Source organism: Sardina pilchardus, chromosome 18 (assembly GCF_963854185.1).
Source record: "Sardina pilchardus chromosome 18, fSarPil1.1, whole genome shotgun sequence".
Classification (NCBI taxonomy): domain Eukaryota; kingdom Metazoa; phylum Chordata; class Actinopteri; order Clupeiformes; family Clupeidae; genus Sardina; species Sardina pilchardus.
In genome coordinates this window covers 20,698,218-20,726,004 of record NC_085011.1, presented here as the reverse complement: position 1 = coordinate 20,726,004, position 27,787 = coordinate 20,698,218, and the positions used below count along the sequence as shown (strand labels likewise).

The 27,787-nt window shown below is 41.2% G+C and overlaps 1 protein-coding gene across 1 annotated transcript; it reads right to left on the bottom strand.

Moving 5' to 3' along the window:
• Positions 1-284: 284 nt before the first annotated feature.
• rps6ka2 (ribosomal protein S6 kinase, polypeptide 2) lies at positions 285-27,787 on the bottom strand. The gene is made up of 21 exons (XM_062520197.1): positions 27,682-27,787; positions 20,341-20,457; positions 20,138-20,219; positions 18,222-18,302; positions 17,374-17,453; positions 14,653-14,759; positions 12,500-12,537; positions 12,075-12,217; positions 10,174-10,244; positions 9,894-9,982; positions 9,154-9,218; positions 8,379-8,481; positions 7,256-7,386; positions 5,746-5,871; positions 5,439-5,528; positions 4,929-5,087; positions 3,939-4,100; positions 3,502-3,578; positions 2,842-2,959; positions 2,450-2,587; positions 285-1,646 (listed from the first exon to the last, which is right to left on the bottom strand). The coding sequence occupies exons 1-21, from the start codon at positions 27,778-27,780 to the stop codon at positions 1,521-1,523; spliced, it is 2,202 nt and encodes a 733-aa protein (XP_062376181.1). The 5' UTR covers positions 27,781-27,787; the 3' UTR covers positions 285-1,520.

The following is a 27,787-nucleotide window of genomic DNA, read 5'->3' as shown; positions in this document are numbered from 1 at the left end:
TTTCTTTCACAACACAGGTCCTTGGGTGAATTGCCAAAGTACTTTAGTTGCATGCTTACATAGAAGCTGCTGCTGGTCAAACTCTGCAGCTACTTTGAAAAACTGCTCCACTTTCAGAGACCTACGCCATTTTTACATTCACATTTTTCTAAACCTTGATTTATGTTTTTTTTTTTTTTCAGTGGTTTCACCTAAAAGTGGCTTCTACCAGCAAATTCAAATGAAATGCCCCCCCCCCCCCCCCCTCAAACAAACAACATATTTTTGTTTTTGTTAGCATCTGTTCATGACTTTGACAATGTTTAAAGTGCACTTTGATTATCAGATTACAAAACACTGTTTGGGTACCCTCGATAAATGGTATCAAGAGCACTAGTGCTGAGAAGTACACACACATGAAGGCTATGAATAGCTTAACAAATAAATAAATAAATTACCAAAGGGTAAAACCATTTCATACAAATTACATATTTACACTATTTACATAATTTAGTGTTACTTGATGATGACTACAAATTAAATGTTATATCACAACTGAACTTCCATGCTCGATAAACAAAAACAAATACATTTAAAATAAAAGTCAAACTAATTACATATACAGCAGTACATATTTAACACAAAATGATGCACTCAATTGAGAGAAAAGGCAATCATCTGAAAAAGGTACCACAACAAGTGCATCCTGTAAGTCCTTGTCACCAGAAAGACATTTCAAAATCCTCCCTGTAGTTGGGCCCTATGCTAAAGCAAAGAAGACCATCCTACTGGGAAATAAAAATAGTCAAAAGAGGATTCTCCAAATAAACTGCAACTGCACAACACTATACTTATAAATTAAAAACACACACACAAATACAGTGAGGTGATGACGAGTAAACATGGTAGCCTAATTCACAAGGAGTGTGGGAGGTTGAGCAACTGTAACAGCATCATGGCACCCTATGCTCTTGAAGGCAGGCTCGGCCTGTTTCTTTGTGCTATACTTAAAACTCTCTCTGGCCTCTTGAGTTCTGCATCTCACAATCAGCCTGTTCTTTTTGTAGTGAACACGGAACAGCTAATAGCACTGGAAATTCTTTACTTTTATGCAGGTTATGTATATTATTATATGTAAAATGCCATAGCGTTTCAAGCACTAGTCTGTAAAGGTTGAATGTGGCTGATGTTGGGAGGATGTTTGGGTTGAAGTGATTGAATGGCACCTTCATATTTCGTACAAGCTAAAAGTACAAAAGAATGAAACCAGAATTAGGAGATGTTTAATACTAATATAGCAAATTATCAAAATAACCGATTTTGGCGTATGTAACAGCTTATTGAACCTGTATGTTTATCTCATTCACATTTTAGTATGCCAGTTACCAAAAAGCTGAAATTGTGGACCACAAACACAAAGCACCTAGGCACCTCTCAGTCAATCTTGTTCACGTGGTACTGCGCACAAAGTCATTGTCGTCCTTTGGCAAGTTTCTGTTGCTGGTCATCATGATATTTTTGGTCCCCCTTGTGCAGCTGTTCTATAGCCGTGTGGACGTGAGTCTCTTCATGCCTCTCCTCTGAGCCAGGACAGATGACAACACAGGTTCCAGCTTTGGTGCTTGAGGCGACCGATTAAGAGCAAAGTAGGTGGCAGCCATTGCACCCTAGCAAACAAACAAAACACACAAACAAAACAATACATTAAAGCATCTAAGAGACAGACATTACTAAATAAGCATAAAATGTTCACGTTTGAAAAAAATCTGTTTTTACAGAACAAGAACAGCAGGTGGCAGTAATGAGCTATACTGCATTTGTAGTTATGCTGACATATTAACCCATTCAGAGTCACAGAGTAATAACCACATTGCTTTGAATAGGTAATTCAAGTCCGTAAAATTGGTTGCTTTTATGGGCAGATATAGAATATCAGTAATGTACTGTACACTGTACAGTTTTTTTGGCTTACATTAACAGATGTTTAATCCACACATCACCTAACCAAAAAATAAGACTGCAGGAATAGGTAGGTTTTTGACACACACCCATCCTCTCTCTGTCTCTCTTTCTCTCTCACACACACAGAAACACTTAAGTCACACACAACAAGTCACACACACACACACACACACACACACACACACTAGAGCATTTGCAGGAAGTGGCAAAAACATTTGCAGGCTCTTAACTTGTCAGTGTGTGGACAGACAAACAGACAGTGAGAGAAAATAAGAACGAAAGAGAAAAAGAATTGGGAAGAAAGAAGCTGAGAAAAAAGAGCAGAGAGAGAGAGAGAGAGAGAGGCAAATGGAAGTAGAGAAGGGGGTGAAAATGGAGAGAGTGAGTGAAAGTGATTAGGAGAGAGAGAGAGAGGGAGAGAGAGAAAGAGAGAGAGTGAGAGAGAGAGAGAGAGAGAGAGAGAGAGAGAGAGAGAGATTGACAGCTGAGCATGACTCAGAGGTGCTACCTTCACCAGCAGCACATCTTGTCTGATAAGCTGGGTCTGGGAGAGCTGTTCCCGGTTCACAATCCACTGGTGCCTGAGGACCTGAGGGGCTGTCAGCCGCTGATGAGGATCCACATGCAGCATATTTGACACAATGTCCTGATAACAGGCAATGAGGTAGATAGATAGATAGATAGATAGATAGAGAGAGAGAGAGAGAGAGAGAGAGTTAAAAGAGGGAGTTATTATGATAAAATGAACAGCCCTGAAACTGAAAACTGGACTGACATTGAGGGGAAGGTAATGATTAAAGAATTTAAACATCATTTCAATTGTAGAATATCAATCCGTGACCTAAATGATGCAGACACGAGTTATTCTGTAAAAAACTATGCCAGCTGAGTTGGAAGTACCTTGGCTGCATCTGATACTGTGTCCCAGTTGCCTCCCGTAAGGGCATATTTACCACTGCCAATCCGGGCAAGGATTTCTTCTGACGTATCATCTGGGCCGTTGGCAAAGGGGGTGAATCTGGGGAAAGGAAGGACATAGTGCTCCTGAGCCTGACAACAGACCCGAAATGGCCATGTTTACCTGACTTACAATTGTTTTTCTATTAAAAATAAATAAATAAAAAAACGTTACCGCTTATGACTGTGAGCACACAGGCTTTGTAAGGGGTTACAAAAATGGCACAAAGGGGAAAAAATCCTTTTCCCCCAGATGCACAGATTACGTGGAGATTTAAACCCAAAGCTTCGACCAGGAACATTAAATTGTCAGGTCTGCATCTGATAGGTTTGTCCCAAGAACAATTACAGTGCATCTGCTGTTAACTTGACCCTGTCCTACCAGGAAATCCCTCCCCTGTCCTAGAAATGACAGGCCAGGAAAATGTACCACAGTGCGATTTTATAATTCATGTACAGTCATAAAGCGAGGCGACAAAACAGAATTTCCTTCAAAGAAATTGTATTTGCTGCAATGAAATTATAATCCTTCACTGCATCACCTTCCCAGACATTGCCTACTGCATTTTGTAAAATGATTTGCTTTGAGGTCAGTTTTCTTACCCTGCCAACATGGTGTAGAGTAAAATTCCCAGACTCCAGATGTCACAGGCTGCGTCATAGCCCTGCTTTTTCAGGACCTGAACAAGACATAGAAACATGGTGACGCAGCAGTATGGAACTGGCTTTCCAAGACCAAACTACTCTGATGCATTTGACTGATGTCAGCCACCCCACACACTATTACTCTATTAGTGAAGTACTCTATTTTCAATGTTTTCTCCTAAAGGGACCCCCTTAAAGGGAACTGGTTCTGTACTGTACCACTCATCTCTCTGTCTGTATCTTACTGTTTCCTGAGATAACAATTTGTGAGTGAATGGGAAAGGGAGGTGAGTTTCACTTCACAGGGAACAGGGTAGGCCAAAGAAAAGAGAAAAGAATTATAAAAAAAAACAAACAGCTCAACAAAAAAACAAACACAGCAATGTTTCTCTTACCTCTGGAGCTACAAAGTTAGCCGTGTAGCACGGCGTCATGAGGAGACCGTTCTCCGCTCTCAGCTGTTTGGCAAAGCCAAAGTCACAGATTCGGATGGACTCTGGATCACCCGTCTCGTCCACATAGAGGATATTGCTTGGCTTCAAGTCTCGATGGACGACCTTAGATAAAATTCAACAATGTAAGTAAGTAATAATGTTCAGGCATAGATATGACATCCCACTCCACTAGGGCGACGTCTTCCATATTGAATACAGCGTAACGAGATAAGATGAGATCGCCTTTAGAGCTACCAATGGATGGGCACACCTTTGAAGGCTATAACACAGATCAATTGTCTCTGCTCTAAGAGGTAACAAACAGGGATAGGTTGAGACTAGCAGTGTCTTACACACACATGAGTTATAGATCAATTTAATTACATGTTTTAAGCTGGTGGAAATTATGTTAATCATGATATTAAAGTTGGTAATTTGAGAAAAACCTATTCACTGTATCAGTACAGTGTAAATACATTTAAGATACTGTGTTCGAGAGCTGCTTGATGACCTAAACACAAGCAAGAAAAAACAGAGTATCCTTAGCAACAGAACAAAAAGGGCTATATTTAATTTGAGATAACTGCAATCCACCCACAGACTGCAGAGAAAAACAAAGTATCTTCTAAGTCAACACAACATTTATCTATAACCTTATCTCAACTTTTCACTATTTAGTTCTTTATGATCCTTCTTTGCTAAATGGGAGGGAGTCAAACTTCCCTGAATAGCACAGGTCTAGTTCTACATGACACTGACAATGAAAGGTTTTCACATCAAAATGCTTGTGACGAGTCTACAAGAGCAGCAATTTAAGGCTAGAAATGTGAGTGTAGAGTGTGGTGGTTGTGGTTGATCCTGATGTGTTAGTAAATTGCTCATCGCTCAGAGGACCAGCTCTCATGTATTTTTTTGTATACAGCTGAAGTAAAGGCAGGTTCTTGCACTCACCCCTTGGGAATGGAGATACTCCACAGTCTTAGTGAGGGTACAGAGAACCGCTGAGGCCTCCCGCTCGGAGAAGCACTTCTGATGGAGGATCCTGTCCAGCAGCTCCCCTCCTCTCATCAACTCCATCACCAGGTACACATACTTCCCATCATCATACACCTGCAGACAACACAGGAGCATACTCAGAAAGGGCATCCCATGAACTATCTATGACTTCTGACCACATTTTAATCGCTTTGACTGTTTCTAAATTGGCATAATGATTAAACTATGACCTTAACTATGTTCTACACTTTCTGGTGTGACATTTCGAAAAACAGCCATATCTCTGATGACAGGTCTTTACAATTCAACCCTTTAGATGAGCATAATGCCATTTTAGGTTCATTATATAAAATATTGAATGAGCTACAGGGAATCTCTAGTCTGTCTGCGACCTTGCTTGTTTATCAACTGATTGGTCGCAGTATGGACATAGGCATCCGTCTGTGGAATGGTGAGATTGCTCACATCTTTCAGGGTGATGATGTTTGGGTGTTGCCCGTATCTCAGGAGAATCTCTATCTCCTCTGATGGATTCTTCTTGGCCTTGTCAATGATCTAAAAAAAAAAACAAGACAGTAAATAAACAAATTGGACAGACCAACACAAGAAAACAAATCTAAGCATTCCTGTCAGACAAGAGGATTAGATTGCTGCTCCCTGAACACCGACACAAGGAAGTGGAGTGGGCAGAGAGGAGCCTGTCAATGTCATTTACCCTTAATATGATGTATGTGCATGTTTTGTACCATAAGGGTGGCTACTTTGAACTTACTTTGACTGCATACTCCACACTGGTGATTCTGTGGACACAGCGCTTGCACACAGAGTATGCACCGATGCCCACGTCCTCCTTAAGCTCATAGCCATCAGTGAAGCGGATGTTATTCCCATGGAGTTGCTGTGCAAACAATAAGAAAAACAAACAAACAAAAACATCAGTGTCAGGGGACTAAGTCAATGAGCCTTTGTCGGAAAGTATATTTATAGTGACCAAGGAATACAATCAACACTCCGATACTCTAAGGAGAGTATGGGCATGAATAACATTGTTTTCTTGATTCAGGACCTATTCAGTTCTTTCTGATAGATATGGAAGTTCGGCAGATGTTTAAATAATACACACTTATTCATTGGCCACTACGTGAAGAATGCACCCAATCTTAGCTTCACGGCATAATATACGGTACACAGAGAGAGGGCCAAAGATGTAAATAAAATAGGTCCACTTGTACGGACTAGCTCAACTGGGATCCAGATCAGCGCTGACTGCTATGGTGTCGGCACTGAGCGCTGTTCCACACACATCCGCTCATGCATATTTATCAGCCCTGCTGGGTGAGGCCTCGTCTGATGGCTTGCGTTGGAATGGAAATATCCAGAGACAGATCCCTACGCCATGTCAGATCCTATTGTTCAGGTACTGTGTATATGTGTGTGTGTGTGTGTGAGAGATAGAGAGAGAGAGAGAGAGAGAGAGAGAGAGAGAGAGAGAGAGAGAGAGAGAGAGAGAGAGATGGAGAGAGAGAGAGTGCACTGGATATATGGCAGACATCCGCCCATGTCAATCATTCATGGGACAGGCTCTTTGCTCAAATCAATAGCATTGGCTGCAGGCGCAGGGATCTTGGCAGAGTCACTTTGATGAAATGCTTGCTCAGGTATGAACCGCGTGGCAGAATCAGTTCACGTTATGTAATGCGACCCTCTTTCCCTGTGCTTAGGGACGTTCTGAGGGGGCTCTGCAGAAATGTCCTGTCGCATCTGTGGCTACAAAACCACAGCAAGCCACAGACAGGCCTATCATTAACTGGGACTGAAGAACTGTAATGCAACCTTCCAAAACAAAACAGTTTCTGGAATATGTTCCCCCTGTTTCTTCCTCATATCTCTATGGTGTTTTTACACCTTTTATTACAGATGCTATGGACATATAACAGTGCCTTTTGGCTTGCAATATTTGACTACCCTAGTTAAATGACAAGTAAAGAAATAAAAGTATTTCTGAAAAAAATAATTGCACAATCTGCAGAATCAAGCATTGGTATAGCATCATACCTTCACATACAGCTATATATGATTGTCTTATAGTCACAGAATCAAATCCACAAGTACATGCTTTGATAAACTACATTTAAGTACAAACTATAAAAAATGCTAAAATATGTCATCACTGTACAGTGTGTCCGGTGTATTATCTCTGGAAGGTCATGACAGTATAACATACAGACATATCATTACTTGAGTGGGATCATGAAACAGATCAAGGTCATTAGCAGTGTCACCTGAACGATTGGGTTGACCACAGTCTGTCGCGTCTCGGCTATCGATTGCTCCTCGCTGAGGTTGGTGGCGATGAAACTGAAGCCCCGGAACAGCTGATGGGCATTGGCACTAGGGGGCACTCCAGGTGAGTCTGGAACACAGACAGGCAGACAGATACAGTTAGAACACAAAGTACAGAGAGGCATAATCCCTGTAACATGGAAATCACCCCCAACACTCGATACACACACACACACACACACACACACACACACACACACACACACACACACACACACACACACACACACACACACACACACACACGCACACACAATTGATCCAGTCTCAGTTACGCTCTATGAACTGACTTTCAAAAAGGTCAGTCCCCCACTACACTATACTGTGGTTTAGAGGCTTTTTTGTGCCCATATTGATCAACCTGTTTGTTTTTGCCAGTGGAAATCAAGCTTCCCTCCAGCCTGGCAAGCCTATGTAGCTTGCCAAGCCATAACAAATGACTTCATTTGACATCTATATTGGAGTGATGATAAGACTACAATATACAAAATGTCTCGCACATCGATATTAAAAGATTACATTGGCGTAAACCTGTCTTTAGTGGCAGTGAGACAAACCACTAAACATCTCCTCTGGCTGAACACCGCAGAATTAGAACAGAATGCCCAGTGGGGGACCTTACATGGTGCACAATACCGGGATTAAATCATAATCTTGACAGGATTCTCTACAACACTAAAAGCTCTGCTTTATGTAACATGCTTATGGCCACATTAAAACAAGATTTTGCACAAATCATATTTCTTAAGCTGACCTGACATTATGAGACATTAAATATCATGAACCAACAGTTCTGATGAGCAAAAGAGAGACAGAAAGAGAGAGGGAATGACAGACAGACAGAAAAACAGACAGACAGAGACAACAGGACTGGAAACTGAACACATAACACTGCGTTCTCCCTCTGTTAAAAAAAAACATACTAGATTTCTAGGAACTAATTATATACCTCAGAGCTCTTTATAGGGTCACTGGAGACCAATCTGTGCTGATCACAGTTGCATTTTCAATGCCAGATCTTACAGTAAACACAGTCCAACGTCAGTGAAGCGTTAAAGCTACCTGTTGGTGTTCGTGAGGTGAACTCAGGATCAAAGTGGAAAGTGTCCTCGGGCCTTCCTACTGCTGGTTTGAAGGGAGGCTTGATCTCTCGCCTGTATAATTTCTGTCACCAACAGCAGAGAAAACAGCAGGCCTTAGCAGAACATTTTTTTTCCTTCAGAAATTGGACTTGTAAAAATAGCAACATTTCAAACAGCTAATGGCTTTTAAAGCTGTCAAGAAAAATACGCTCCAGATCAGTCTATAAATATATTTAAAAAGCTCTGCTATAAAAGAGATACAGAAAAATAGAAATATCAGCAGAGAGAAGAAAGAGAAAACGCATTTTAGTCATTTTTAGCAAGCACCGAAAATTGCCTTTGCGAACAGCAATAAAATAGTCCTATTCAGTGCAGTTGTGATGTAGCCTTTGTTTGTCCAGACGGTCTGAATAGACTTGACGTCTATCAGAATTGAGTGCTCTGGGTCCTGGCGTAGCATGTGTGTATGTGTGTGCATGTATGTGTGTGTGTGTGCGTGTGCGTGCGTGTGCGTGTGCGTGTGCGTGTGCGTGTGCGTGTGTGTGTGTGTGTGTGTGTGTGTGTGTGTGTGTATGTGTGTGCGTGTGTGTGTGTGTGTGTGTGTGTGTGTGTGTGTGTGCGGGGGGCTGGAGGTACATTGTGAAGCCCTATTTTACTCCCTCTCCAACAGGGAAAATTGCACCACTCAAATAGATCAAGACTTTTACTGTCCTCTGAATCGATAAGGGACCGTGATCTTTTTATACGTGACTCACATTCCAGTCTATGGTTGCAAAAAACGGATGTCGTTTGATCTCCTCCACTCCATCTGGTCCTGCTCCTTAACACAGAACACACACAGAGAAGTCAGTCATCAGCATATATTAAACACATCTGAACATACTGTACATACTATCCTCTCTTACATATGCCATATGTCAACTATAGTGAAAACATCTGTTAGACATGACTTCATCAGGTGTACTATATAGATGTGTCAGGTGGATATGTTTGGATTCTGAATTGCACCTCTGTGATTCAATGTCCAAAATGCATACCCATGCCATAAATTATTTCTGAATTAAAAGGGAATTGTTTATCCAGATTCTATTTCACAGCCGACTACTATGTAGAGCATCTCAATCAGCTTCATTAATTATGAATGCATTGGTTTCCCATGTGTATGTAAAACCACAATTCTAAATATCAACCGCTCTCTTGGGAATTACTGGGTTAACCAGATGTTTGTGTGTGTGTGGGTGTGTGTGTGTGTGTGTGTGTTTATGTGTGTGTTTGTGTTGTGTGAGAGTGAGTGAGTGAGAGAGAGAGAGAGAGAGCACTTTGAAGATCAACCTACGGTAACTGAATGCTTGATGCTTGAATCAAATACAGATTCAATAAACCATATAGGTGCACTGCAATACAACATCATCTATCCAGGCTCTTATGAAACATTGAAATAAACTGACAGCAATCATGATAAGAGTTGGAAAAACATTTGCTTTGTAAACTGTACCTAATCTGTTGGTAGGATTTCTTTTAAAAAGTGCCCGTATCAAGCTTTGCACTTCAGGACTTAAAAACTGTGGCATTCCAAGTTTGGCCCTGAGGACAGTTAAAAGAAAAAGAAAATGATTAATGTACAAAACAATGCCTTTTACATTCAACAATACCACAATTCTTAAATAAACAAGGATAAATCGCTTTGAATTGACTGAAAACGAGGTAAAATACCAAAAACAGAAAGAAAGATAATGATGAAGCAAAAGCTCATATTCATTGATTGGAGATCTTACTTGAGAATCAGCGCCATGGTCTCCTTCCGATCTTTGCCTTGGAAAGGGAGTGATCCTGTCAGCATTTCAAACTATAAACACAGGGAAACACTTCCATTTAGTCAAACAGCAGCAAGCAAATCACATTCAATACCTTTTTTCATAAATACAATAAACCAATCAATGATGTAGATTTAATTTTTATCCATGGATTAGATGCTACCTTAATTGCAAACGTTTCCTCATATATTTTAAATTACATAGTGGTCTTGAACTGAAGCTTCACTTAAAATCACTATCACAGCATAAGTCCAAATAGTTCAACCCTAATACCAGTATGTTACTTATATCCTTTCAGACATCCATGCATTATCTTTGCAAACAGCACATGTATCCAAAATGTGTAGGTGTGCATACAGTAAATACAGGTTTAGCTATATACTAAACCATAACACATTAAATTGATTAAAGCCAATGGCTCGTCATAACAGCAAGTCTGTTTCACGAGAGGCATCTGCTGTGCTGTGCTGGCACTGGATGCGGATCTGGGCCGGATCTGGTCTGAGCCTGGGGCTGACTCACCTGATCCAGCCCCGCTCCGCTCCACAGCAGGCTGCCATCTTGGATGCCATGCATAAGAAAGCACCCGGGCTGCCGAGAGGCGAGCCACAAGTCAGGCTGAAGGATAAACGTCAACCTGTCTTTTCCCACGGCCTCGTGGGTAATTTTGATGTCGCCTCGCCAGGGATAAGTGGATTAGTCAGCACCCAAAGTGCTGCGGAGGGGGCGATGAAGCACTGTGGGGTACGGTACGGCGGCTTATTTTAGGATTGAGGATTTTTATGGCAGTGCTTCAGGGACTGTAGTAATAAAACCATTTGTTGTGTCCAAATAAAATACCAAATAAATGAAGCTATTGTTGTTGCTAGATGTAGTATAAGTGGTAGTAGCAGTAGCAGAAATAGTAGTTATAGTAGTAGAAGTAGTAGTAGTAGCAGTAGTAGTTGTTGTAGTTGTAGAAGTAGTAGTAGTAGTAGTAATAGTAGTAGTAGTAGTAGTAATACCGTAATTTCCCGACTATTAGCCACGGCTCATACATTGATTTTGCAAAATGTCTTCCGCTATGAGGTTAATACAGGGGGGCAGTTAATATGGTGTTAATATGGTTTTGTTTCTTTTGACTTGCATAAAACACTGTCCTGCGGCTTATACACAATGCGGCGTATAAGCGGGAAATTACTGTAGTAGTAGTAGTAGTAGTAGTAGTAGTAGCAGTAATAGTAGTAGTAGTAGTAGTAGTAGTAGCAGCAGTAATAGTAGTAATATCAGCAGCAGTAGTAGTAGTATTAGTAGTAGTAGTAGTTGCTGTTGTTGTTGTAGTAGCAGTGATACTATCAGGAGTAGTAGTAGTAATAGTCAATGTGTGGCTCTGCAGCAGTCAATGTGTAGCCCAATTCACCAAAGACACATTGTAGATCAAACAATGTCCTCTTCCACCCCACCCACACACGCAGCACAACACGGTACAGCACAGCACAGAACATGCTGCACATAAGCACCAATTAAAGTAAGACCTGAACTGTAAAAACACAGCAGAAAACAGCTTCTTATATTGCTCATCCAGATACATTTAAGACCAACTGAAATACTAAGTGTCTTCCCTGACTGGCTAATTGGTTGGCAAGGCAGACCAGTTCTAAATGGAAAGAGCCTTACCACCAATACTGCTGTACGACCATCATCATCATTTTCCTCACTACTGTCATCATTTCCAATGTCCTCCTGTGAGTATGCCACTTGAAACAAGCTAAACTAAAATCATGGCTTAAATCAAGCCACTTTCTTTCCTCCTCTGCCAGCTTTTCGGCTTGAACTGCTGTGAAAACCGCTTTGGATAGGAGCACAAAACTGTGGCTACATACCATTAAAACACCAAAAGACCACCAGTCTGCGCTCTGTGTGTGACCTCTCCGATTGACCACCTCAGGGGCCATGTACTCGATTGTCCCGCAGAAAGAGTATGCCCTCTTGTCGTTCTCTATGGCCTCTTTACTTAAGCCAAAATCTGAAACAAAGTAGGAAACGCATAAGAGGGTGTGCTTGTGAGGGGAAGTGTGCGTGCGTGCGTGTGTGTGTGTGTGTGTGTGTGTGTGTGTGTGTGTGTGTGTGTGTGTGTGTGTGTGTGTGTGTGTGTGTGTATGTGTGTGTGTGTGTGAGTGTGTGTGTTGTATACTGTATGTTTGTATAGTGGAGAGCAACTTATCCTTACACAATGGTGATTCTACATAATACAGTAAAACACATTTTACAGAATAAATGTGATGATGAATTCTGAAGTCTTGCTCACCTGTTATTTTGATGTGGCCTTCCTCATCAAGAAGGATGCTGTGAAGGTAAACCATTTGTCTATTAGAACAAAATAGTAATAACTCGGATGGGCATCATTTTAGGATAATTTTATCCTATCTGTCTATTTGTTGAAGTTTTAGTTTTTTGTTTATTTTTCTTTTGATAAGTATGTTTACCTTTTTATTATTCCAATCGTAATTATGTCTTTGCTGATTTGATTTAAGTTAATAGGAAGTGAGGTCATGGGTCATGGGTCACACACACACACGCACACGCACACGCACACGCACACTTATTATTGTAGCCTACACAGCACCTGTGAAAGGACGTCTGAGATGCCAGCTCGCGGTTATGCCGGTATGCCGCTGAGTCTGAAGTAGCCAAAGATGATTGCGTTACCTTGTCCTCATTTCCCTCTGTTAGTGTGCTGCCAGCGAGGTATGTTGTGTGTATTATGCTTTATTTCCTTCATTTATTTGCCCTTTTGCTTGTTTGATTGTATTGTCTATTTATTGCGTTTCTTACTGCTTTTAACAGTTCGACGGTGGATTAAGATGAATTAAAGAAACCAAAATAAATCCATCAGTAATTCAAGAATTCCTGACTTGTGTGTTTCCTGGAGGGGAGTGATAATAATTATGTAGAATAATATGTCATATATCTCTATCTCTATCTCTATCTCTACTTGAGGAACATGTGATGGAGATAGAACCTCGCACACATAATCTAAACGATTACAGAAATGTAATTTAAAACGTGTTCAGTTCATTGCCAATACAAGTTAATAATAATATTTATACATTATTTGTTATCATTTATAAATTAGATGGCAAAGACCCCATTCTCATCTTCCATGGGAGTCTGAATTATGTCAGCAAAACCAATCAATTTAATAGAGCTCACCAAGCATTATGTGGTGAGGCTCAGTGTTTCACTCAAATGCTTGTTTGCCATAAACAGGACCCCTCAGCCAACCAGCCTCACTAGCTACAGTAGCTTGCCGTCCAGTGTGAGCCATTAATCACTCTCAACAGAACTCAGTATAGACCGCTCTCGACCAAATACACAACAATCCACCGAGACCAACACACTGGCTAAATCCTCATGTCAATTTGCCTTTTTAAGAGGAGACCGGGGGGGTGGGGGTGGGGGTGGGTCAACCACACAGTTCCTCTAGTAAAAGCATTATTGAACAGCTCTTCATTATTTTCTCATGGCTCCCCCCTGAGGGTTAATTTAGCATACTGGTGGGTTTGGTCGTCCTCTCTTTTGTTGGCAAACACACAGAGCAGGTGAAATTGAGGACTGCGGGTAAATCTCTGCTTAAGCATTCTGTGAGGTGGAGTGGAGTGGGGGCTTGTGGAGGCTTGAAGGGAATAGCCATTTTTGAAAGCATAGTGTAAATGTTATGTAAAAAAAACAATCTGAGCAGCCAGATTATGAAAAGAAAAAGAGAGAGAGAGAAGCAAAATAACCCCTCATGATGATAGCTATTTGAAGCCAAAACAGATGGGAGTGTGCACAAAGAAACTAAGAACAGATGCTGCTTTGATCACACCGCAGGCTTGGGATGTTTTCCGCAGGTGTGTGTGTGTGTGTGTGTGTCTGTGTGCGTGCATACATGCAACATGAACCTCCGCGACTCTGCGGCAGGCATTGCTCTCATCTGAACTACTACACTGAAATGAACCGAAATTATGCAGCGTTTCACAGAAGCCTGTGTAATCCCCCTCAGCCATGCATTCCCACCAGCTCTTCATTCCGCCCCCATCGAAAAATTCCAACCCCGTGTTCAAAATATCCACTCATTCACCACATAGTGAATAACCGCCATGTAGTTGTTCTCACCACGTAATCAATGACTAGATGTTTCAGACACAGGGCAAATCTCAGAAGAGAGACACACACACAGTCACGCACACAGACACGCACACACATTAGCATTGCATAATGATAAATCAGGTTTCAGGTAAGCTGATCAGGATGGTAACGCAGAAGATGGCGATTAGTGACTCATCCACCTATCTCCTGCTGACTCAGGCTTTGCCTCTGTGGAGGCCATGGTGAGTGGCGCCAGCTTGAGAGGGTGGGGTGGGGGTGGGGGGGGGGGTGGGGGGGCTTACGGGAGGGCCAAGCCCAGCACTCTCTTACTTCTCGGGCTTGAGGTCGCGGTAGATGATACCCAGGCTATGGAGGTGGTCCAGTGCCAAGGCCAACTCAGCCAGGTAGAACTTCACGTCTTCTTCAGTAAACATCACCTGAAAGGAGGGAGGACACACACAGAGAAAGAGAGAGAGAAAGAGAGAGATAGAGAGAGATAGATAGAGAGAAACCAACATCAGTTGTCCCATGTGAGATCTGAAAGGATGTGATGAAAATTTAAACAAAACCACAAGCCACAACAAAACAAAGAAATAAAATAATACAACAAACAAGCAAAATATTGCAGAACATCAGTCCATTAACAGTGCACAGTGCACAGTGCACACAACTAAAGATGCTGTGGTTGAAATATCTGTCTAAACAGGCTTGTCTTTGCTGGTCTCTACTAGCAACTAAACCTTTTCGAGAAAATGTCAAGCTGCATTCAGTCACTGTGTAATTCGCATAGCTTCCAAACAGGCCATGTAAGAATACATAGAAAGATTCAGAAAAATGGGAAAGCAAGCAAATCTTTCTTTCTGTCAGCTTCTGAAACAACATCCGAATGATTTGAAGCCCAGACATAACAAATTAATTCATCATGGTTCATTAATTCAACTCAGGACTGCCAGGAAAACAACTGTTCAGGCTGATAAAACTAAAGCCACTTTAAAAAATATCCCACGCAGATTCAACTGCAGTTTCATTTGATCTTTCACTGTATGAGTCAGTTTCTAACATGCGCTATTACAGAAATTATTTGCATAAGTAAACAGTACTGCTTGCAGACTTCTGATGTGCACCTCTCCATATCCGAACATCATCCAGACTCTCATCCTTAAGCACTACTTGCACAAATCCAATAATATATAACCCGTCTTATTAGCAGTGAAATGAAGGGGAAAATGTCATTAAACAAAGTCCATTTGTCTCTCGTTCTCCAGAAAGGGGGCTTTATCCTGCTATGCAGGTGTATTTATAAGGGGGCAATGGAACCGCGGGGGGCTCCGGTGCAATTAATCAAAGGAGGAGATTGTGCAACCTGACTGATGGGGGATGACGCACCCCTGCCAGGACTGGGCCCGCTGGAGCGAACGGACAATTTAGCAGAGAGAGCGAGCTAGCGCGCGGTGCCATTTACATTCATCATCGTCAGCGGAGAGAGGCTTGAAATAAATCAGCAGGCTTGAATATGTGGCATGATAAGCCTGGGGGACTTAAACACGGACCGTATTGGGGCCATACTGGAAGCACCTGGAGCTAATGTGAAGAAGTGGTGGCACAGTCTATTCAGAATATTTGTTTGTGCAGAAGGGTTTCAGAGTAGAAAAGGTGTGCAATGAATAGGCAATACCATGCAGCTGGCTAAGGGTTCTGTGTATGAATATCTGAATATTTTGTGCATGCAGGTAGCAGAAATGTTATAAACATGTTGTAGTTGTTTTGTAATCTACAAATAAATTTGCACAATCGCAGCTACAATGGCACTTCAATGACACAATGGAATCTACAAAGCCACTAAGTTAAGGAAAAAAACAAAAGTAATTGTCCATCCTCATGCATATTTAATTCACAATGCCTCTTACTGATTGACATTCAAGGTCTGTCTCATGGTCACACAAACATATTACTAATTCATGGCACTCTCCAGCATGGACATGCTACAATATTTATTTTTATCTCAGGTGTGATGTAGATGTTAAAAGAAAAGCAATTTAACTTCAATGAATTATCATTAGCTGAAGATTGCACACTCTCCCCATGTGGTAACTAAGTCAAACATCACTATGGGTCCTATATTGTGACTATCAGAAACGCGGCGCAAAGCGTATCCTTATCACCACGCAAAGCTTATCTTACACTTACATTTTTCACCATACATTTCTCTTTTATTAAAAATGTGCCAAGGGGTATGGGGGTAACAACCGAAGGTGTGTTCTGATGCATTATCTAAAATCGCTATCTTACACCATCTTAAAGCATTATGCCACTGACCAAGAACAACCTAGTCTATAGTGAAAGAGGCTAAGAAGCACACTCCATTGTGGACTGGACAAACCCCTAAATTTATCTATAAGCTACTAGCCAGTAACCGTGCGTTTTAGATCGCCAAAATAGGGCCAAATCGAATCTGTCACATACATGATTACTATAGCCCTCTGTCCCACGTGATCAGATTAGCAGACAACTTATGAAAGTGTATACTAGACACTGCCATTGCACCTGAACCAGACAGAGTTGTATTCAAGATGCCAGGGACATTTATAGGTCTGTAGTTTCTCACCTTCTCAGTCAACCGCAGTGCTAGACAGTTTCCCCGCTATTTCTGCTTTCGGAATCTTACTCTTAAATCTACTGTGAATGAAGTCAAGGTTACTAGTTCAACAGGTTTGTGGCTAAGCGTGCTGAGCAACCGTAATGGCTGTGTGCTGTTGAATTCAGGACTCACTCCTCCATCCCCTCTGAATGGAGACTAATCAGTGTCACATATGAATTCCATTTCATCATTTGCGTTGATTAAGAATATGAATATACTTTCTATTTATGTCAGGCAATTAAACTTCATGCAGAGCCAAAGCACTTTTTGTTAATTAAGCACTCGTTGTAATCAAGCAAAAGTGTAACAAGTACTAAGGAAGGTTCAATTCATGTGGTGACAGTACTGCTAATAAAAATACATCATGTTTTCATATAGGGGAAGCTTTATATGGAAAAAAGGAAGTTCCTAACCTCCTTGGACAGTCTGGTGAAAAGATCGCCACCTCGGAGAAAGTCAAGAATGAGGTACAGCTTCCCCTCTGTCTGAAAGGCTGTGGAAGAGGGGCAGAAAGGAAAAAAGGAGGATAAAATTAACTTACTCATTCGTTTATAGACCAGTTATATAGCAATTTAGCTAAAGCTAAAGCATAGCTAAATGAGTGCTGGTATTCTCTTTTCTAACTCTGAGGTAGATGGCAAATAAGCTTATTTCACAAATTGTTGCTTTGTTGCTTTTTTTTCTCAAGGAATAAAAGAGAGAGATGAGATGGAGAGAGAAAGGAGATGACAAGGGAGAGAGAGCATAAGAGAGAGAGAGAGAGAGAGAGAGAGAGAGAAACAGGGAAAGAATGAGAGTATGGGAGGGGAGAGACACCACTTTGATCACGTGGCAACTAATGCCCAATCACTTCCTCATTTCGATGACAAGAGAACAATTAAAAAGTGCTCTGATGAGGACTTGGCCAATCTCGGTCTAGTGCAGTGATAAGGACGCCACCTCCTGAGGCCCAAGTGAAGCATGACAGAGAGCTTAATTAAGATGGGCACGCACCCCCCCCACCCCCCCCCCTATTTTATAATCAAAACAGGGAAATTGAAAACACTGGCAATCCTCTTTCTAACTCCATGCATGTGACAAGCACATCTGTCTCCCTTAGATGATAGACAACCTCAGGCTTGCAGGCAAGTTGAGGTGCCTGCATGCTTTGGATGTTAAGTTTCTTTATTAAAAACACAATGAATATTTATGCATGAAGAAAAAGAAAACGGGATCAAATTAATTAATGTCTTGGTTTTATATAATTTGAAGGATTGCTTACCATAGTGGAGTTTGACTATGAATGGATGATTGACCTCAGCTAGAATGTCTCTTTCCATTTTTGATCGCACACGATCTCGCACTGCAGGAGAGAGGAAGCAGACACAATGCAAATAAATACAAAAATGTAATGGAATAAAACAACTGAAGATGTGGATTACAGTGCATTGCTGGTGGAATGAGTTGCCCAATGCTCTCTACGTTCCTGCGATAGTTTTGGGTCTTTCAAGAGGGATCTAAAGGCATATCTGTGCTCAGCAGGCACTTAGTTAACTAAGCATTTCTTATGGTTATGGAGTCATGGTTTGTATATGACATTACAGAATATTCTAAAAGGTGTTCATTTTCATTGTTTATTTTCATCAGGCTATACTGATTGCATTGACATTATAGCTTTTTATTGCTATTGTCCTTAATGTGGTCTTACCCATTTTTTAAAACTGTTCACTGTTAATTTAACTATTGTATTGTTTCATTTGGAGGTCACTTTGGACAAAACCGTCTGCCAAATCCCATAACCACAACCACAACCATAACCAGACAATCTTTTGCATAGCCTTGTGGTGTACAAGTAAGGGTGCATATTACTGTAAACGTGTACATGCAAGACATGCGCACACTCACACACGCGCGTGCACACACACACACACACTCACGTGCACACACACACTCACACACGCGCGTGCACACACACACACACACACACACACACACACACACACACACACACACACACACACACACACACACACACACACACACACAATAAAACATGTTTTATTTCCAGAAGTGTGAGATTATGCATGATACCTAAAGTAAAACAGGGTTTGCTATTCCATTCCAGCTACAATCATACCTAATCCACACACACAGCAAAAAGACACTCCACTCCGGCAGACACTGCAGTGAAGAATCCACAGAACTGGCTTTCCATTAGCATTGCATGACTCTCTAAGATCTCTCTGAATCTCAGCAGTATGGCCTCACTTATGTAACCAGTGGAGAATTTTCACTTTGTTGAGGCATGGCAGAATTGTTTTTCTCTCTCGCTTTGAATAGATAGCTGAGGTGCAATTGAGACACTGGTGGAGTTATTTTCACTCAAAGGTACACTGGAAGGAGGACTGGAAATATGGTGATCTCTGTGAATATCTCCTGAGTCAAAAAGCCATGAACCAGTAACCATGGTTACACAGGATAAATGGTATAGAAAGTGGGGTAGAATCATCTTTACGCCAGCATAGTGTGCCTACCAATTACGTAAACTTTGTTATTCTTGTCAAATGACATTACACTTCATGAAGTCCACAAGAACTGTTGTGCTAATGCTCGGTGGTGACAGTTGCTCAGAGCATAGGCTAATAGACAAGCTTTTGGAAGCCACTGGAATGAAAAAAAAGAAGAACAAAAAAACAACTTGTTCTCCACCGACAACAAAAACAACAGTTCCTGCTTGTTAAAGAGCGTCTCTATAAACAGAAACTGCATCTTGTTACCGTAAGATATCCCATACATTGCCTGGCAATAAGACGGGTCTAATTAAGAATGTGACCTCAGACAGGTATCCCTCGCTGTCCTTTCCATCATCAATACACCACCATGATTCAGACTCAAATTCATCTGAACTGCTATTATTACAGTATTAAGTCCTCACAAATCAAAATTCCCCCAAATGATTGTTGGATTGATAAGTTAGTGCATCTGCCATCTGACCAATAAAAGCTTGGGTAGAAAGCTACACAATTACTATCCCATGTTAAATAACAATGAATACAAAAACAAATGTTTGTACCTTAGTTTAAAAATCAACAGATTTAAGGTGAGGTCTTATCAGGCAACAAAGATGCAGCTGAACATATTTAATATAATTCAATTAAAATTTAATTTTAAAGGTTAAAGTTTAAAAGTTAAGCTTACCTTTCAGAGTGGCCTTCTTTAAAACCTTCATAGCATAGAGCTGCCCTTTATCTGAGCCTACGATTTTCCGTACCAGAAAGACCTGTTGAGATACAACACAACAACATGTATACAAAAGAATATGTCCAAATGTGTATCCAAGGCATGTGTACGTTATGTCATAGCACTACAGACGTTGACAATGTTGATAAAAGATGTAATACCTTTCCGTAAGAGCCTTGACCCAAAACCTTCAGCAACTCAAACTGAGATGGATCTGCCTTTTCAAAGCCCTCTTTCACATGATGGCTAATGTCAAATTCTTTCAAGATAGCATCGTCCTGTGGGAGAGACAGATGAACACATTGGTAATCATATTGTCACAGATATATAAAAACCCTGCCACTTAACACAATTTGAGGTCAGGTCAAAGCATTCAGAAGTCTTTCAAACATGGACTGTAAACATATAATATGAATATGATAATCTGCTTTTTCTCTCAAATGTGCCTATGTGCAATCACACATTTTCGTCCATATAATTTAACGTATTTTACACTGACCACCGTAACAGCCTAAATTGTCTGCACAACAACAGCAGGAAAACTGTCTGGGACCCTCAGACGTCCTTGAAGCCTTTTTATCCCTGGTGTCACAACACCATTCAACCTGACCTTCCTTCCATCATCCCAGCATCAGACATTATAATACAAGAGTGACCTAACAGGAACACATTCACTTTAGCAGGGACTCTGCAACACTTCAACCTCACACCATGACCTTGGTCATGTGACCTTGGCCATGGCGATGTGAATGTTTTGATGAAGCAACCGGTTAGTGACATAAGACCCACTCCAGTGAAAGGCGTCGCTGCTGCCGCAGCAGCCAATGGCCCTGAATGACGACCTTCACTGCAGACTGTGCAAGGTCCCTCTGGGCAACATTTGCTGATGCCCTAGCATACAATATGTGCAGGGGTGTACAGCAAGGTGTGTGTATGTGGGGATCACCCTGAACGATTCAAAAAGCTCAGCACTGGATAGAGGCCCAGGAGTCTGGGCTAGAAACAAAGGGACAGTGGAATGTGTTATAGAAATACTAAATTACTTTATATATTTGTTTGCATGCAATTTAAGATATTTATACAGTTGGCCTGTATATTTGTGAGTTGAAATCTGTCAGAGGACCCAAAATCTCTCACTATGGTCGTAAACACAGGGCCACTACAGTATATAATCAAGGCTGAGATTTCTCAGAGGGTTCCACAATGAGTGTATGTGTACAGGCAGCAACACAAGGACTGAGAAATGGTTGCCAGATTGAGTCTGGAATCCCCAACAAAGGGACAGGACGTGACTATTGATGCTCCTCACACACTACTGTGCATGCTTCAGAGAGAGAAGGCAACGTGTGACTGAAACGCTGACCGCTCTTGACTGACTCAGGGTCCCTGCCGAGCTGACACAGCTAAAGGCCCGCTTAAACCGGCTTATCTCGCGTTGCCCCAAAAAAATAAAAAATAAAAATATGTACAACACCGTTATATAACCCTGAGCATCCTCTGTGGCTGTTTTTTTTTCTTTTTTTTCCTTTTTGATAAAATGATGAGGACGCTGTTACAATCCAGTGAGGGGATTTGGGAGCACGCGTTGCTGCATGCTGTTTTGCTGGCTGGGCATCGCGGGTTGATGGGAGTAAGAGAGAAAGAGAGAAAGAGAAACAAACAGCTAGAGATGACGGTACATTTAAACACTGACAAATCTGTCGGCGTCGTGGTGCATCAGTACTGGTGGTGGTGAGTAATAACTCTGATCACATGAGCTTTACCCCGTGAGTACACAGCACAGCTATGACACAGCATGTACCCAAGACAGCCTGATTGACAGATCTCCAGGGATTTGTGGACTTCGGCTGCCGCACAACTGTTCGGAATGAAACTCAAAAGACTTCTGGAGAACGGACAGGATTACGTAGATTCCTGAAAATGACTGTACGTTTTCACTGGAGAGGTATAATACAGAACTCTGGCCACACACGTGTTTGATATCTGAGCACACAGTCCTTGGCCCTGTAATGTCTATCATGCTATCCATGTGTTATCTATTTAGAAATCAACAGGATTTAACAACGGCTCTTTCTTTAACAAAACAAAGAATCTGTCCAATTCCCTTTTGCACAAATCAACATATTTTTTCTCAATGTCACATTCACTAAATTGACAGCATGCAATGCAATTAAGTTTACATGAAACACAAATGCTTTGGTCACAGAGTGTGCAGGAAAATTCAGAGGCCTGCTACAAATAACTGACACAATGTCATCATTTTGCTGAGGGGAGAGGAATACCTGCATACAGTGAAATGGAGTGTAGATTGTTGACTTGTGGATTCAAAGGCAACTATATAGCATCTCAAAGAAAAAAAATGTGATAGGAGATAAGACACTTTTATATGTCACGATGACATTTCAACCATTTTCACTGAAGTAGACCTGATTTTATACTGCAGGCTTTCACAGCAGCCTATACTCCAACATAAGACAGCACAGCAAAGCAGCATGTCATGTAGCCTATTTAGATAACAGACCTACAGAGGTATGCAGCTGCATGAATGAGCCAACAGCAGCCACAGACAGAAACCTTCTGGACAACTGAGAGACGAGGAGGAAACCTTCATCTCCAGGCAGCACTCCTCCATATTTCAACACTGACAAATGCATCTGTATTCACATTTCACAAGTATGCTGGTTATAGCTGTGTCTGTGACAAATAAAAGCATTTGAACTCGCAGCTTGAGTGAAATGTACTTAAAGGGATAGTCCACTATTTTAGGGAATTAAAATCATTTTCCACCTCCCCTCGAGCAAAACAATTGATATTTACCTTTTTCATCCAGCCGTTCTGTGAGTCTGGCAATGCAACTTTTAGCTCCAATCTAGCACAGATCATTGAATCGGTTTAGACCATTAGCATCTCTCCTGCTAGCATCACGCTTAAAAGTGAAAAAGGTAAATATCAATTGTTTTGCTCGAGGGGAAAATGAGCTTAATTTCCCAGATGGTAGAATATGCCTTTAAAAGCTCCCACATTTCCCACTTGTACTTTTTGCTTTTGTTGTTGTTGTTGCTGCTGCAGTTAATTGTCATTTTGCAGTCCTCTGTTTTTTTTCAACTGTGCAGTTGTCTCGTAAGTTAACATGGCTCTGCAAAACATTAATTTTATATTTAATCCTATACTGATAAACGCATTGCCGGGTAATGGCAGTATCGTTTAACCCCTAGCATGTTCTACTCTGCATCAGCTTGATGAGAAAAGATGACATAACAGGATATAGGCCGGCTTTTGTGGTGTGGGATCTGTGGGAAATGGTGACAGTATGTGCAATGGTAATGAGATAAAGCTTTGAGTCAACCCTGCTGACTGAGGCGCTCAGGGAATTTGCTATCTCTGCCTCAGCATCAGTTTCTCAGATGTTTCTGGGATGCAGTTGTATGTGAATATGGACACACACACACACACACACAGACAAACACAGACACACACAGACACAGACACAGACACACACACACACACACACACACACACACACACACACACACACACACACACACACACACACACACACACACACACACACACACACACACACACACACACACACACACACACACACACACACACACACACACACAAAGGGAGATGAAACATTGTTAATACAGCCACTCATCTACAGATGATTTCCTCTCCACCAGCATGTTGACTCGGATCATATTCAATTTGATTTAGGTCAGCAGCTGTTTAGGATAATGGGAGAAATATCCCCAATGATATCTTGGAGTAGGCCACACTACAAATAGCAAAATGAGCAGTGTCATATTCACAGTCCATCTGTAATTTTAGACTTTCTCTGCCCTGCAAAACACCAACAACAAAAACAAAATGCATGCAAAATGCATGAAATGCAAAGTAGAACCCTTTCACAAAGCCCTCGATAATTCTCTAAAATAATTAAAAATGAACAAAAGTAAAGAAGTCATTAAATCATGTTTGTTTGGATATGATTTGATAGCCTTTACCTTTAACATTTTAGTTTATAATTTTCTTTCTCATCTCTTTAGACAACTCACTCCTTTGCGATCTGTGGTCAGTGTTCCGTGTGGCATACACAATGACACCAAACTACCGAATGAATATCTTTCTCCCTTTTTTCAGGATCAAATCCATCTGTGGCACTATGTAAGGTGAAACCACTAGTTTGAAACAGCCCTATAATCCTATAACGTTTCATCCTTTTTTAGGCAAATATTACAGTATCATTGTAAAATAAACAATAAACTATATATTTTCAAAACTGTCTTTGCTTTGCTCTATTCCATAGCAAGGTTGTGCAGCTGTAGACTTTAATTTATGCACTTTTCACAAAGAAATGTAGCAGTTCTTCAATGAGCTGTACAGGTAACTGTACCAACAAACTGTGGCCAGTACTGTACACCCACAGACTGGATATCCAGGTTGTGCGATTACGCTTCAGGCCCAATTGAAATAAGTGTCTGTCAGCCACTGCAGCACAGCACACCAACGCAAATAGGAATGTAAAGGTCTGCACATCTGTTGAGGTACTGAAATACCAAATCCTACCTCTTCCCATCTGTCTAACAATGCTCCTGCACATTTCCAACACGCTCTCTCTCACTCTTTCTATCTCTCTCTTTTTTCCCTCCCTCTTTCCTGTTTCAGTAATGTTATAAACAGCTGATGCACTACGCTGGTCTCCTCTATACCTATACAAATCCCTCCAGGCTCTGTCCCTGGTTGAGTTTATTTAGAGCTGTTGACATTTTCAAGCCATTGATTTTTATCAACCTGATCTGAACCGATTTTCTTTTACGAAGAAAGTGAATTAGCCTCTCTCCTTGTCCAGTTTGATGTACGCTAATTACATTTATTTATTTATGCCTACCCCCGCGAGGCTATATAGACCACCAGCCAGACTAATTACCACTGTGGCTCTTTTATCTTTCTTATTGATCTCAGCCAAGGCTATGATGGGCTCCGCCTAACAAAACGCTTTGTCTTGTTTCCACAACGATATGCCACAACAACAAAATACCAAAAGTGTGCAATGCCAGACATCCTAAAGTAATGTCATTTAATGACCCAGCATGATTCTGTGCAAATGGTTACTAACACTCAGTGCCTTAAAAATGTACATATTTAGCACACTTATTCAAAGTGACTCACAGTAGAGTGTTTGTGTGTAAGTAGAGCAGGGTCCTTTTCGTAGGTGTACAGTACTCTCTCACGGTGAGCATAGCCATATATGCAATCACCCTGTTCTACCTATTGAGAATACGGTTAAACTTTATGCACACTACACATCAATATGGCACTCTTACCAACTTTTATACATTTTAATACTGAATTTGTCACTGATGGTAATTCATATTTAACATCTGTCCTTAAAGGGATAATCCGGAGTGAAATGCACTTTAGATCAATTTTTCGGACTATTGGGAGTACATACGTTGAGTTGACACCAAAATCATGTCATTCGGATGTATTTTGAGAAAGTTCGAGTTCACCGTTTTTAGCCAAAACTCGTTAGCCTGTAAGTGACCGGGGCAGGTCCTTTCGCCACTACAAAAAGCTATTTTTATACCTCTTCTACTGTTCCAAACAACACTACACTTACGTGGTAGTGAGTAGAGGGTCCCTAAAGCCAAACCGAAGTATCCCCACGTCTTTATGTGGTCGGATAGAGAGTCCAGAATGAATTTAATCGAGTCAGTACCTTTCCGGAAATGTTAGTAAAGTGTTGTTGAAGCGTTGCGCAGCTGCCGCAGCGACATTTCCGGAAGGTACTGACTCGATTAAATTCATTCTGGACTCTCTATCCGAACACATAAAGACGTGGGGATACTTCGGTTTGGCTTTAGGGACCCTCTACTCACTACCACGTAAGTGTAGTGTTGTTTGGAACAGTAGAAGAGGTATAAAAATAGCGTTTTGTAGTGGCGAAAGGACCTGCCCCGGTCACTTACAGGCTAACGAGTTTTGGCTAAAAACGGTGAACTCGAACTTTCTCAAAATACATCCGAATGACATGATTTTGGTGTCAACTCAACGTATGTACTCCCAATAGTCCGAAAAATTGATCTAAAGTGCATTTCACTCCGGATTATCCCTTTAATAACTAACACACATGTGTCTCCAAAGTGCCGCGCAAAGCCTGAATCTCCTTTAATGTTTGTGTTTTCTATTCACATCTGTGTTTGTCCATAATGACAACAGATATTTCACAACCAATGAACAACTGAACTGTATTGTGTCCATTTCAGCACTAACATGTTTGGATTTAGCTCTACAAGAGGACAAGATGCAGTGAAACCACAAGAGCAACTTTCAATTTCATACTTTGCATATGATGGCAGTACTTAGCTCTTGAATACACTGGAGAGCATTGACTGAGATTAAATACAGCAGTGAATTCTTATAGTTTGCCAAAGCATGTGTAGGGACATATCAAACCTATAAGTGGACTTAGATACATTGCAGCTCAATGCTGCTGAGGCCCTTAGGCTGGTCACTGAATCAGTGAATCATTTGCCTTTCACATCTGTGAGCTTCATGATGCTCTCTGACTGGCAAATACTGACAATAGATCAAATATGTTGCCATCAGTACAACAACAAAAAAAAAAGAAAAAAACTAGAGTAAACATCATGCGGAGAGGACACATAGGTCAAGTCTGCCTGCCTGTTAGGGAGGCGGTTGAGAACGTTCATACCACTTTTGAAGTCTCAACTTTTAATGCCCTAGTACAGGTGTGTCATCTCATCTTAGCCTGTGGACGTGTGACTGGCCAGAGTAAGCAGGAGAGATGACAGAGGTGAATGTCACAATCTCTGTGCACACTTCCCAAAGAAATCAACATGACAGTTGTTGTGGTCAAGAAGAGAGAGGAGGCACCCACAAGCCAGTTGTGCATAGAGCAATCATAAACCATCAACATGCATAAATGCATGGGGAGACGGTCCAAGGTCTGCATCTAGGACACTTTTCAAACAAAACTAAATGTAAATAGGCTACATATACAAATCCTATACAAAGTTAGTTGAAGTAAATGCTATAGGCTATGTTTAAAAACATACCCTGGAATCAATAAGTCTTTTAAATATTAGTAATTGTACTTAAATCGTATTACAACACGTCTTATAGGCTACAACCACTACTCAGTAGGAGCATGTATGCATCACCATGCTTATGGATGTTTTGATACCACTGTTGTGAACGGGAAAATAAAGCCCAAATGCTCTCTAATAGACACATAACTATGTGGCATCAAGAAAAAAAGAGTTGATTATGAAGAGGCCATCGCTTTGGACAGTTTACCTCACACAATCTAGCAGATTCCACAGGCTGAGTGACCGCATATAGCTATTCCGGTGCAGTAATGCTTGCTACACGCAGCGTACTTGAAGGTGAGAGACAACAAGCACGAGTGAAAACGCCGGTGGCGCTGCACACAAGAAGTGGCAGATACAAAACAATCATAAAGTGATACTAACCTCCAATTTGCATAGACTTGAGCTCTTGGATCTTGACTTCTTGCGAAGATACACGGAGAACCATCTTCTAACTGTAAATTTCCGCATGCTGGTGTCCATTGTCCCA

What these genes read in the sequence shown, in the direction of transcription:
- rps6ka2 (XM_062520197.1), bottom strand. Translation starts at nt 27,780, where the DNA reads ATGGACACCAGCATGCGGAAATTTACAGTTAGAAGATGGTTCTCCGTG. An exon ending in AAAGAAGGCCACTCTGAAAG is followed by an intron (nt 18,303 to 20,137) that starts GTAAGCTTAACT and finishes TCTCTCCTGCAG; the next exon opens with TGCGAGATCGTGTGCGATCA. An exon ending in AAATCCTACCAACAGATTAG is followed by an intron (nt 9,219 to 9,893) that starts GTACAGTTTACA and finishes TTCTGTGTTAAG; the next exon opens with GAGCAGGACCAGATGGAGTG.